At 54.1% G+C, this 13538-nt stretch overlaps 1 protein-coding gene across 17 annotated transcripts in view; it reads right to left on the bottom strand.

Annotated features, from left to right (window-relative positions):
• DNM1 (dynamin 1) overlaps positions 1-13538 on the bottom strand; it is a 41860-nt gene that overhangs the window by 3017 nt on the left and 25305 nt on the right. For 9 of the 17 annotated variants that reach the window (XM_032478525.1, XM_032478527.1, XM_032478529.1 and 6 more), the window contains exons 12-21: positions 11459-11529; positions 11219-11270; positions 11003-11014; positions 8850-8963; positions 5047-5156; positions 4240-4351; positions 3784-3795; positions 3239-3409; positions 1941-2182; positions 1359-1574 (exon numbers count right to left, since the gene is read on the bottom strand). In XM_032478525.1, the coding sequence (XP_032334416.1) occupies positions 1359-1574; positions 1941-2182; positions 3239-3409; positions 3784-3795; positions 4240-4351; positions 5047-5156; positions 8850-8963; positions 11003-11014; positions 11219-11270; positions 11459-11529 (1112 nt within the window). The remainder of the gene's footprint in view (positions 1-1358; positions 1575-1940; positions 2183-3238; positions 3410-3783; positions 3796-4239; positions 4352-5046; positions 5157-8849; positions 8964-11002; positions 11015-11218; positions 11271-11458; positions 11530-13538) is intronic. The other 8 variants (XR_004319504.1, XR_004319502.1, XR_004319503.1 and 5 more) reach the window with 2 other exon arrangements.

Genomic DNA, 13538 nt, shown 5'->3' with positions numbered 1-13538 from the left:
GAGTCAGAGCAGGTACCAAATCTTACAGTTCTCTTCTTACACTTCAGCACAGGCCTGGGCATGTCAAATACCCTTAGGAATCTGAACTCGTGTTGGAAGTTAGCAAAGAACTCCTATAGCCACACTTGCACTTAATGTGACATCCCTATAGCCACCCTCTCCCTGATCCCCACACCAACTCTGGGAGAAAGGCAGAATGTTAAATATCATTTGGTAGAAGGGAAACTGGGATCCTGGAAGGGAAAGTGACTTGCCTAAAGGCCCACTCCAGCCCAGTGCTCCTGACCAACACCGTGCTGCCTGAGTTACCCCATCTGCCTTGGCCATCAGATCACCATAGAGTAAGTCCCATCTCTGTTTCATTTTAGGTTCATAGAGGCTAGGCCCATGGCCCTACTCTCCAGCCATCGGGAAACACAAATGGATGCTATTGGTCTGATGTGTTCTTCCTCAGAGAACATGGCCAGTGGAAACAGGACAGACTGAGTTAGATATCAGAGTGAGCTTCCTTGAAAGAAGGTCATGAATCAAGAAGGGATGAAGTAGAATCTTTTTCTCTGGAAATCTCTGGAAATGGGGCAGCCTTCACACACTCCTGTCCCAACACCCACCATGCTGGTCCAAGCCAGGTAGGGCCAGAGGCAAGGAGAAGGAAGAAAACCATCAGGGTGTCCCAGGGCTCCCAGACCCCTGTCCCAGCTGCTCCATGTCCTATCCCATGCCTGGGTGCCATTCTTACACTCTCACACCTGTGTGCACGCCCACACACACATCACACACCTTGCTGGTCACACAGTCACAGCCTGGCCTCTGTTCCTGTGGGCCAGAGGCCAGACAACACCTTCAGACAGGTCCAAAGAGTCAGGACTGGGAAGTGGGGGCATCAGGGTAGCCCTGAGTGTAAGTAAACAAAATCTACACATCTGGAGCGGATTTGGGTTCAGATCCTCAAACCTGAGGTAGGCTCACTAGAGGCTGGGAGAGAGACGTAGAGGATGGAAGGAAGAATGGAGGAGGGCGGCTAGAAGGGGAAAAGACAAGGGATGCAATGTGTGCAAGAGAGAGAGTGAAAAAGGAGGGAAGCGCCATGCAAGTGCTGGAAAGAAGGGGGCAGGTGGGATGAACCCCACGGCCCCCTACCCAGAAACGACCACCTGCGGGACTCAGCGCTCCCTGGGGAGCAGGCTCTGCCAGCCCTCGGCCACACCCTCTGTGGCTCTGGCACCCAAGTTCCGAGTAACTTGGATGGAGAGGGCGGTCTCTGAATGACTAGGGCCGATACTCCAAAATCCGGCCCCATCTCCCTCCCGGCCACGCCTGCCCGGCGGTCTCTGCCGCCGCTTTCAGCCCCTACTCACCTGGGGACCCCGGGCGGGGCGCGGTTGGGGCGCGAGGGCACCTGGGGGGGAGGACCGAAGGGGTCAGGGGAAGCCCCCGGCCTTGAGGGCACGGGGGGCGCCCCCCCCAGGGCGGACCCAGCAGGCGGAGGCCCAGGAGCAGGGCCCCGCGACCCGGGCCGGGCTGGGGGCACGGCGGGGGCTCGGCGCTGCGGCGTGGGGCTGGACGTGGGTGACCTAAGGGCGACCGGAAGAGAAGGACGAGAGAGGGAGATGAGCGGCTCCGCCCCACCCCGAGGCCTCGCCCCCAGCCGAGTGCCGACCACGCCCATGCACGCAAGCTCCGCCCCACCGCGCCCCAGGTTTTCGCAGGAGTTTAAGCCCGCCCCCAGAAGCTCCAACGTTCCGGCTCCACCCAGCCCCGCAGCCAGCGCTCCACGGCAAGCCCCGCCCCGCGACAAGCCCCGCCCCTCTCTAAGCTCCGCCCCTCGCTCCAGGTGGGAGCCGCCCCGGTGACGCGGGCGCGCCACTGCCCGGTCCCGGCCCTCCTCCCGCGGGCCCCGGGCTGGGGGGCTTTGGGGCCGTGGGAGCCGGCCCTGGTACCTGCGTCCGGCCGGTACGCTCTGCACCTGCAGCCAAGAGTCGTCCACGGGCGGGGGCATGGGCGTGCTGACAGTGGTCGTGTTGATGTCGCCGATGATGCTGAGTGCCTCCTTCAGTGCGTGGTACATGCGCAGCATCTCGTCGCGCCGCTGCGCCTGCTCGGCCGACTCCTCCATCAGTGTGTTCTGGTCCCCACACGAGTACAGGTTGGCCAGCAGTTCCGAGAAGATGAATTCCTTGGTCTGCAGGCGGGCAGAAAGGAGAGGGCTGGTATCTGATGCCTGTACCAATTTGCCAGCCTGGCCGGGTCCTACTAGGACTGGGAACTCGGGGATGGGGATCTGCCACCGCCTAAACTCGGAGATCTCACTCGCTCCCACGCCTCCCCTCTTGCCCTTTCTCAGATGGTCCAGAGAAGAAAGGTGAACTGTTCAAGGTCACAGATTTGGAAGGACACTCAGGGCCTATCATGCAACCAGGACACCTGGTTACTCAGCTTTTTTGTCTGTTTGTAAAATGGGGGTAGTTAGCCCTTTCCAAGGACTTTGCTCCATTGGACCAAAATAAGGAAGGCAACAGTTTAAAATTTTCTGAGCCCTAGAGTAACAGGTGTGAATGTGTTCCTGAACTGAGTGAAATGTGAGTCTCTGTGTGGAGGGGGCGGGGTATGTTCTTAAAATCCCCAGATGTTACCTGGCCTAGGCTCTGGAACATTCATGGTGAGATGCTGAGGTTTTTTAATGCCATAGGCCTGTGTCTCATTTATTCATTATTTACATAACATTGAGCATCTACCACATGCCAGGCACTGTGTTTTTATGCACTTTATATTCATTTAATCCTCAATTCTATTTTTGTCCATATTTTACATATAAGAAAACAGAGGCTCACAGAGGGTAGTTCATTTGCTCAGAGTCACACAGGGAATTTATGACAAAGTTAGGATTCCAGCACAATTCTATTTCCCCTTGGGCCATGTTTTTTCAATAAGCCACAGGTGGAAGTTGTTCTGTGAGGGGTGTAATTCAAAACATGATTTGGGAGTTCTTTAAAAAGGCAGATTTCTAGCCTCTTCTGAAAAACATTTAAGCATGTTTGGAACAACTTGGGCATGTGAATCGACAAAATAACATACAAAGCTCACATTGTATTTCTACTGGATAGCTCTGGTGTGAACCCGTGCCTCCCTCCCCAGACCTGTCTCAAGGGGCTAGCCTGTGCCCACCCCAGGCTAATCTCGCTACCCACCTCTCTGGTCCCACAAGAGCACCCGCCCCACCACGTGGTGGTGCACCCACATTGTTGATCATGAGGTGCATGATGGTCTTAGGCATGAGATCCCGCACAGTCTTGTTGACGATGGCCATGTATGAGTCCACCAAGTTCCGGATGGTCTCCACCTGCCGCTCCAGCTGTGGGTCCATGGAGTGCATGAAGTTGTCTGAGCCGTTCTCCTCGGTCTCACTGGCCTGCCATTAAGAACGAAGGGCATCAGGGTGGCTGGGCCCTCAAAGTCAGGTATCAGGCATCCCCAGGGTTCCAGCCCCTTCAAGGGTGCCTTGAACACTGAGGCACAGAGAGAAGCAACTGGCCTTAATACAAAGATACCAGCTCCCCTGTAGCTCTGGGTCTCTGGGCTCTGCCCACCCCAGTGCCTCTCAGGATCCCAGACCTTCATTCAGCCTGATCTTGGCTCTGACTCTAGTGCCTAGAATTCTCCTTAGTTTTCCCAATCCACAAATTAGGAAAGGATATCTCCAAGGTCCCTTCCTGATTCTAAAGACCTAGCCAGATCTGGCGCCAGCCAGGTGCCTGGCAGAAGGTGAGGGAAGGGCGCACTCACTTTCTCTTTGTCCTGAGAGGGCCACACCAAAGCCATAGAGGTCACCACACCAGCATTGCCACCGCCACCGCCACCAGCGAGCCCAGCCGAAGTAGACACACACAGAGGAAAATAGGAGAGACTGAGTGAACCCAGGGCACAGCACCCAACTATAAGGTAACTCTAGACATTGTCACAGTGAAAGAGGGGAGAAAAGTGAAGGCAGTCACAAGAAACCACCATCATATGAAAGGGATGCCAGAAATGCCATCTGTGGCAGAGAAAGGGTCAGGTAAAACTGCACTGGAGAAGGGAGGAAGCTTAACTCTGATCCCACTCCAGGGAAGGTAGGGGGAGGATCCCTGCTATTTCTGAGCCCAAAAAGAGCTTGAAAATATGAAATGACTTGGCATCACTAAGGATGGCCCCCAGGACCCCCTATTTTAAGCATCTTTCCCCTACTCCCTTGCCACTCACCCCAACACGCTCAGGGTACACGCCAGCCCTCAGGAAGGAGGCCTTCCAGCTATCCACCTCCTCCTGTGTCTCACAGGCCAGTTCCAGCTGCCGATAATCCTTGTAGACATTCCTGCAAGATGAGGCAGATAGTGAGGGGAGATGGGGCATGTGTGGACCAGGGTCATCATGCCTGGGGGGCCAGTCCTGGCTTTCTCATGTCCCAGCTGTGGCAAGTCGCTTCCTCTCTCCAAGCCTCAGTTTTCCCACCTGGAAGATGGGTTAATTATAATTCCTACCTCCTAGGGTCATTGTGAGGATTCAGGGAAATGAGCAGTGAAATGCTCTATTAGAAAGGGATTGGGCCCTTATAAAAGGTGTACCCATGACAATCCAGTCCCTAGCTGGGAGCTCAGCCCCCACTGGCCCCCTCCCAGGCTTTCCCCTGATGGCAGCTATATTGACCCCTCATCTCCAAGTAGGAGAAAGTCCACAAGAGTCAGCCCTGGGTTGGGAGGTGTACTGCCACTGGCCCCTCTGGACACTGAACAACAGGAGAAGGGGACCAGTATCTCATACAGGGCAGGTGCTAACCAAGAGATTGTAGAAGGACAGGAGGGAAGGAGGGAAGGAGGCAGGGAGGGGGAGGGGGAAGGGAGAGGGGCAGAGGAAAGGGAGATCTTGACATGAAGTCTAGTACAGAGTAGAAACTCAACAAATATTTGACGAATGCATGACTTGCTGCAGGGCTTGGGGCAGGTCCCTGTCCCTTCTGGATCTGTGGGCCCATCTCTACTCCCCACGGCCCTGGTGGGGGCCGGCAACCACCTCTGCTCCGTGTTGAAGAGGGCAAAGATGTGCTTGCTCGACATGAAGCCCTTCTCCACGTCCCGCAGCTTCAAGTTGTCCACGGACAGCATGTATTTCTTCTCCTTCTCCTGTGGGGAGAGGTCAGAGTGATGGGTGAGGTTGGCATTGTTCTCTGCCACGCACAGGTGCTGTCTGATGAAAGCCTGGCCATGGAGCCCTGGGCCTGCCGGGCGCCTCGGCTCCTGTCGGCACTCAAGGTATTCCCACAATCTCTGCATCCATGCCAGAGCCTAGGAGCCCGGGGAGGCTGCAAAGCTCAGCCTGGCTCCCACATCCCGCCCAAGCAAACCCTGGATGCAAGCCAGGGACCCCGCACTCAGCCTCCCTCGCCCCTGGCCTGGCTGACGGGGCCTGCTTTGGATAAGCCTCTGACTTCATTTCCTGACTGGAGAGACAGGGAAGGGGGGCCACCCAGTCCAGCAGCTTCAAAGGGCTGGCTCAGCCCACTCCCCACAGCCGCCCATGTGTTAGCAATCAGGCACACAGCACAAGCCTGGAGATGGTGAGTCTGTGTGTGCAACGTGTGTGGTTGTGTGTTTGTGCAAACACGTACATGCCTAAGCCTGTGTCCTCTCACCATTGTGTGTGCGCCCATGTGTTCCTGCGTGTGCACAAGTATGCCTGAGGAGGTGCCAGCCTGGCTGTGTGTGCGTGTGAGCATCTTTGTATGTCTACACACTTATGCAAGTGTATGTGGCGATTGTAAATGTCTATGTTTGCACGAATGTGCCTTTTGGACACGTGCTGTGGGTGCACATATTTACGTGCATATAGTTTGCATAATAGGCTGAATATGTTTGGTTTATCTGTATCATCTGGGAGGGGTTATGTGTATCTGTGGATAGGCGGGGGAGGGCCAGACCTACATGCACATGTGTGTACGCCTGGTGTGGGCCGACATGCGCCTGTAGCCTGCACTGTCCAAGGGAAGAAGCTCAGGGATCTTTGGAAGAGGCACCCCAGGATGGGGCTCTGGGAGGAGGGGGTGTGTTTCTGCTGCCTGTACCCCACTAGCCCAACAAACACGACAGGGCCCATGCCCGGGGGGCGGGGTGGGGGAGGTCTGTGTGGGTGTCGGAGGACTCAGAGCTTGGACATAAGCCTCGCCCAGGATTTCGGGTAGGGGGCTGGGTTGAGGAGGACCCTGCTCCTTGCCCTGGCGTCATCCTGCCCACCTCCCTCTGTCCCCCACACCCGCCTGGCCCGTCCAGCCACATAAAGCCCTCTTTATGCCAGGCGGGTGGCCGGGAGCCCCAGAGGGCGGCTGGGGGAGGAGAGGAGGAAGTTGCACACGCGGCTAGGGAACATCTGGAAGCATTCGAGGGAGGCCCCGCCGCCACCCGCCCTGCGCTCTGGGGTTGGACACTAGGTAGGAGCAGCCTCCTTCTTCCTGCCGGCCGGCCCCCTCCCCAGGCCCCTCCTTCCCAGCCACAGCTCCGGCTCACCCCTGCCACGTCAAAGGAGGCAGAAGGGGATCAGAGCAGAGAGGGGACCCCGGGCTGGCTGGGCTGGGCTGGGGGCCTCGCATCTCCAGGACATGGGGCTGAAGCTCTCGCCCGCCGAACAGACACTGCTGCCTGGATGGATCAGAGGACACCTCCACTCCGTCTACCCAGTGTTTAGACTATCTGTTCAGGACTCCCAAATTGTACAGTAGTCTGCACATTGGTTAGGCTGGGCTGGGTTAGACCCTCGGCGCCGCCGCTGGAGAGCTGGACTGACCCCCACTCGCCATCCCAGAACCGGAGCCTGGAGCGGGGACAGGGGGCTGGGGGGGGGCAAAGGGTGGGCTGGGAGGTGGCACAGAGGGATGGGGGTGCCACCCTGCTGTGGGACAGGGTGGGGGTGCTGATGGGTGGTGGAGGAAGACTGAGAAGATGGGGGGGTCAGAGAGGGCTGGGGATGTGGGCGGCCGCCTCGCTGCCCAGAGAGCCACCCAAGTCCCAAAGACCAGATGGCTGGTGGATGGGTGGAGAAGGGAGACAGATCACCCTCCCCCGAGCCTGGACCACCTCCATCTCCCCAGCTGTTTTAGTGCAAAACATCCATTCACTTCCAACACATATATGCAACCTCACCTCAGCATGAACACCCTTGCAACTCAGGAGCATACATTTCCACATTCAGACTTCAAATCACACATCCATGTCCCGAGCACACACACATCACAAGTGCATGCACACACACACCCACTTACAATGGAACACTGGCCCTCTCCCATCCTTACACCCCCAATACAATACATATTCTCAAATATTCCACATGAGGCCCCTCCCTCCTCAAGCCCACTCACCACACACACACACCTACACAAACACACCAAACACAGGCACACACACTAGAGTCAGGCACACATGGTCTGCCCCCACACACATGCAGACCCACATATACCAAACAAGCCCAGAGGCTTATCCCCCAAACCCTCTCCTATAAAACACCCACATACCATGTCCACAAGTCTCATACATCCCCTCTTCCCAGCACTCACTGCCCACACCTACTCCCACACCCAACATACACTCAGCGCCGACTTCCACACATGACTCAACTCAAAGGTACACACAAAGCTTAGAAAAGAAGCCCCCCAAACACAAGGATGGGGGCCCCTCTCAAATATTCTCCCTCCTCCCCACCAGAGTAGCCAGTCGCTGGCCCACAGCCCCAGGTCACACTGTCCGCTGGCCCTGTGTAAGGAATCTCAACACTGGAGCATCAGGAGTTGTGGGGCCAGCAGTTGGCACCCCTGGTCCGTGCGCTCATCTAGGGAGCCTGCCTGGGCGGCAGAGCAAGAAGCAACCCCCACACCCCAGCGCCACCTCACACCCCACCCCTTCCAGGGGCCCCTGTGCTCTGGGAGAGGCCAGGGTTGGGGTAATGAGGTCCAGATGGCTTGGCGCCCCTGACAGTGATGACAGAGGGCCCCGCCCAAGGTGGGGAGGGGGCCCTGCGTGGGGCGACTTGGAGGGGGCAGGGATCAAGGAGGGGGCCTGGAGACCAAAATCACAGGCTATCACCCCAAGCTCCGCTGCCCTGTTGAGAGCACCCTCTTCTCCAACAGCCCCTTCATGAAGAAGGGGGTCCCTTCCCCCACTGCTTGGCCAGCTGGAGTTCATTACCACAAACCCCCCCACCCCCCACCAGCCCTCCCTGCTCTCTCTGGTCACCTCTGGAATCCAGATGTGGAAGCCAAACAGACATGTTCTTAAAGGAGACCAGCAGCAGGGGAGGGAGGTGGCCAGGGTTCCATGTGCCCTGGGAGGCAGGGAGGGGTTTGCCGTGGGGCCTCTGCGAGGCCTCATCATCCTGGCCCTGCAGGCCGGAGGCGCCCTAGGCATCTCCCTCGGACTGCTGGGGTCCAGGGGACTGGGGTGCAGGGGTTAACAGGGTGTCTGGCAGCTGGACTCCTGTGTGTCATGGGTCTGTGGGGGCCATGGAGGAGGAGGCACGCCCTGGAGCAGGAAAACAGGAAGGCTGCAGAGTTGGCGGGGTCAGGGAGTGGGGCCCAGCACCCCTGCCCACCCTCTCCAGGGCACTCAGCCCCAAGCTCCCCAGCCCAGCCAAGCCATCTTCTCCATCCAGCCTGGAGGAGCCCCCAGGATTGCCTGCCTCTGGTCCTTACCTCCCACATCCATCCAAGGTCTTTGACGGGACTTTAAAATACCCCTGTTGAGTGGTCCAGTCCACTCCAAGGCCATGGTCCGGTCTGAGCCTGACTTTGGCCACCAGCCAAACCCCTTGATGACCAGCGGCCTTTTACTTACCTCATCATCCTTGTACCAGGACAGATTCTCAGCAGTCAGCACAAACCAATACTCCTTGGAGCCCCCCTTCATGATGCCGATATTGTTGATGGTCAGCCAGCCTTTCCGGATGACCTGGAGGGTGAGGGGGAAGGAGGTCAGTGGGCAGAGGCCAGGATTTCTGGGGAGGATGGGGTAGGCCAAGAGAGACACTCAGAAGCCCACCCCTCCCCCAGCTCTTGGAGGCCTGGCTGGGTCGATGGGGGTGGGGGCCAGACCTGCCCAGGTTTGAAACACAAGTGAACAGAGTGGACGACAAAGGAAGGCAGAGGTCAGCTCAGGAGAAAAAGCCTTCTCACAGTCAGAGCCATCCAAGAAGGGGACTGGTGGCTTTGGTAGGGGAAGAGCTCCCCACTGCTAAAATGTGTGCAAGCAGAGTTTAGGTGGCCAACTGGGCAAGACAACTCTGAGTATCTTTTCAGCTGAAGAGTCAATTTATTCAAAGACTTGTTTCTGACCTCAGGGACTTTGCACATGCTCCTGTTGACTCTGCCTAGAAAGCACTGCCTCCTGTTTGCTTGGCAAATCCTACTCATTCTTTGGGTATGGGCTCAGAAGTCACATTCTCAGGCAGGCTCTCTCTGGGCCCCCAGTATAAATTAGGACCCCTACTATAATCTTTTATCCCTCCCTTAAGTTTTCTTCTATGACGATGTCTGTAATTTTAAGTGTGTGTGTGTGTGTGTGTGTGTGTGTGTGTGTGTTTACCTGCTGATGTCAGCCTGTCTTGCTAAATTGTGGTTCTCTCCCTCACTGGTGTATCCTAGCATCTGGCAATGTGCTCACAGACAGTAAGTGATCAATAAATATTTGTGGCATGAATCCATGAATGCTAGGTAGTGGAGTTCTAAGAATCTTTGCTCCCAGGCCCCAGACAGCGGTAGGGTGGTAGGGAGTGGGGATGGGGGAAGGGGCTAAGCACAAATTCCCCAGACCTCTCTTCCCGGGAAAGCCCAGAGGAACAGGCAAAGTTACTTTTCACAGCAGGAAGCAGCTGTCCCTGGGACTGTCCTGAGCCAATAACAGGGACACAATAGCCAGGTGCCCCATGACCTCTCTCTCTCCTACCCTGTCCTGTTCTGAGGATCCCCTCAGTGTTTCGTTACAGTCTTTGGAATTGAGTCTGAATGTCACACCCTGGCCCTCCATCTCCCTGATCTGACCAACAGACCTCTCCACCCTGCTCCTGCCCTGACTTGCAGCCTTTGTCCTTCCTCAGCCACTCCAACCTGTGCCCCACTTCCTGCTCATCCAAAGCCCCCTTCCAGAGCCCTGGAACCAGGGACTTTCTGTTCCCCCAACTCCCACCTTGCCTGGGTCCTGACCACAAGCCCAGGCCTCCAGGGTTAGAGTCTGAATCCTGTCCAGGGACCAGCACAGTGTAGGCACCAGTGAGTGTTTGCTGGACCGAACTGTCCTGGGATACTGTATTCATTAACTCCTTCATTCTATTGAGCAGCTACTGTGTGCCAGGCACTGCCATGGGGGCTGAGGCTTTACTGGTGAACAAGACAGACCCTTGTAGAGTTCAGGAGAGAAACAAATATGATACTAGTAATCAAACAAACCCCTAGATTATCACAAAAAAAAATGACGGCCTCCAGAAAAGCTCAGACTCTATGGCTGGTGGTACAAGTAGGGTTGAGAAGTGATGTTTCAGCAGCTAGCTGAAGGACAGAGCAGGTGAGGAGGCACCTGTCTCTTGACATTTCATTCATCTCTTTATTCAACGTTCTGATAGAGATGCCAGCTTAAAAACATGTTTCTCATCCATCCAACCATCCATCCATCCAATCATCCAAAAGATATTTAAAGAGCACCTACTCAGTGCCAGCCCCCCGCCAGGCATTTTCACCCACCCCAACCCACATGGTCTACCTCTGGGTGAAGCTGATGCTTAGCACACGCACACTCATGGGGAGATTGGGGTGGGACTCTGCGTGTGGCTAAGCCTTGCCTCTGGCCCAAGAGCATGTGTGCACACCCATGTGCTGGTGTGCGCAAGCAGCTCAAGCCAAAAAGTACGCCCTCGTGACCCCTGCATATCCACACTACAAATGGGTCCCCTCCTCCCCAACACTACACAAACCAAGAACCCCAGTCCTGGTACTCACCAGAATCTCATCCTGCAAAGAGGTAACCATAGCAACCACGAGAAGCATCGGGAGAGAGGAGAGAGGGTTACTGAGGCAGAATGGGAGGCTTGTGGCTGGCATCTGACAGGCTCCCTGGCCCGTGCGGGACCCTTCCCCATGGGGGAGGGGCTCTTAGAGCTCGGCGTCCATCTGGTACCCTCCATCCCTCGGCCTGGGTCACTGGGGTTCACTCACCTGGTTCCCAGAAGCCTTCTTCTTGTTCATCTGGTTGCTCCTTTGCTGAGCACTAATGAGGAGAGAAAGAAAAGTCTCGAACTCCTCTCAAGAGGCCCAACTTCATTGCCACTGCTCAATGGGCACCAAACCCAGAGGCTTAACCCAGCAGACCTGGGTCCTACACACACACGTGCGCGCACACACACACGCACACACAGTCACAAGAGTTGTCACCTTCTCTGACCAGGAAGCACTCACTTGGCAAAGCCTATGAAGTCCTCATGGTTGGTATTCATGTAAGCCAGCTCAATATCGATGAGGAGCATGACCTTCAAGGATACACAGGTCAGCGGGCAAGTGGGAAAGATACCACAAAGTTTTAAAATGCATGAAAAGCTGGGAGAAGCATACTTGCAGCACATACAGAATCCATAGTAAGTAAATCTATAATCCATAATAAATGTATCCATAATAGTATCCATAATAAATAAAGAGTTCCTGTAAATCAATAAGTGAAAGAGAAGAAACACAGAATTGTCAAAGAACATGAATGGGTAATCCATGGAAGAAATGCATATAACTATGGATACCTCAAAAAAATGCTCCCTCTCATTAATAGAGAAATGTAAGTTAAAACAAGACCCTTTTTAACCTATCAAATTAACAATAAATACTAGTAATGACCAGTGTGGGCGCACTTGTGGGAAGACAAATTCTCTCATATACTCTTGGTGGAAGCGTAAATTAGTATCACCTTGATGGAGGGCAGTTTGGCAATATTTGACAACATTAAAATGCATATATTCACTTCTAGAACTATATCTCACAGAGAAGCTCAACAAGTCAGCGAAGATATATGTACCAGGGTGTTTAGTCTGGTGTGGTTTGTAGCAGAGAAAAACTGGGAACAAGCCAGTGGCCAGCAGAAGGTGAAATAGGTTATGGTATCCTCTAAACAACCCAGCACTTTACAGCTGTTCAAAAGAATAAGGATGATTTCTAGGTTCTGGCAAGGGAAAAAGTCCTTTGCAAATAAGAGTGATGGAATTTGTAACTGAGTCGCTGCATGGGAGTGACATTCTTGACATACACTGTCGGGTTCAGACCCAGGCCCTGCTGCTTCCTGTGAGCCTGTCCTCACTGAGCCTAAAGTTCCACAAATGAAGTGTTTCTGCCTCCTGGGAGTGGGGAAGACACAATGAGACAAGGAAGGTCAGGTGTCTGACATGTAATGGGTGCTCAACAGATGTTAGCTACCATTATCTTTAGAGAAAAAGGCAAGACACACAGCAGGATTGTGTTTCCTTAGGACTTAGAGGTAATCTGGAATCTATATGTGCCTGGGAAAAAAGTCTGGAAGGGGACATACCAAACTTTTAATAATGGTTATTCTGTGGGAGACTGGGGGCAGGGGAGAGAGAATGGAGGAACATTTACTTGTAATTTAATGACTTCCACATTGAATATTTTGTTGAGTATGTATCACTTTTGTAATTAAAAAGAAACCAATGAGGATTTAAAAACACAACCTCAGCAAGAAAAATATGAGTGACTGGGGACAGCACCATTGTGGAGAAAGGGTGTATGAGGATGGAGGCTGGGAATTGGGAGCCAGAGGTAAATATAGACAGAAGGATGACAGGGAGATGGACAAGGAAAGAGGAACTGCCTGTGAGCTCTGTGAGTGTGTGCAGACATGAGGGAGCCTGCTCACCTCTGCTCTGCCCAGCTCAGAGGCAGCATTCAGTGACTATGTTGTGATTGAATGAATGAATGAGTATTTGATAAATAACTATCAGGAAGCGGGTGCACACAAGGGGTGTCTGGTGACCCAGAAAAACAGCAAATAAAAAGGCCCAAAGAGAGATGACCAGAGGATAGACTGCCAGAAAGCTGAGAAACAGATGGTGGGATTGTCAAATGCAGCAGCTGCTGTGGGAAACAGTATGGTCATGCCCCCCAAAATTAAACAGAATTGCTGTATGATCCAGCAATTCCATTTCTGGGAATATACCTCAAATAATTGAAAGCAAGGTCTCAACAAGATATTTTTGCATCCATATTCATAGCAGGATTATTCACAATAGCCAAAAGGGGGAAAATGGATAAATAAAATGTGGTATATCCATACAATGGAATATTACTCAGTCTGAAAAAGGAAAGAAATTCTGACACATGCTACAACATAGATGAACCTTGAGGACATTATGCTAAGTGAAGGAAGCCACATAACAAGCACTGTATACTTCCACTTACATGAGGTCCCTAGAGTTGTCAAATTCATAGAGACAGAAAGTAGAATGGTGGTTGACAGTGGCTGGGGGGAGGGGGGAATGGG

Source organism: Camelus ferus, chromosome 4 (assembly GCF_009834535.1).
Source record: "Camelus ferus isolate YT-003-E chromosome 4, BCGSAC_Cfer_1.0, whole genome shotgun sequence".
Taxonomy (NCBI): domain Eukaryota; kingdom Metazoa; phylum Chordata; class Mammalia; order Artiodactyla; family Camelidae; genus Camelus; species Camelus ferus.
This window is presented reverse-complemented; position numbering and strand designations above follow the sequence as displayed.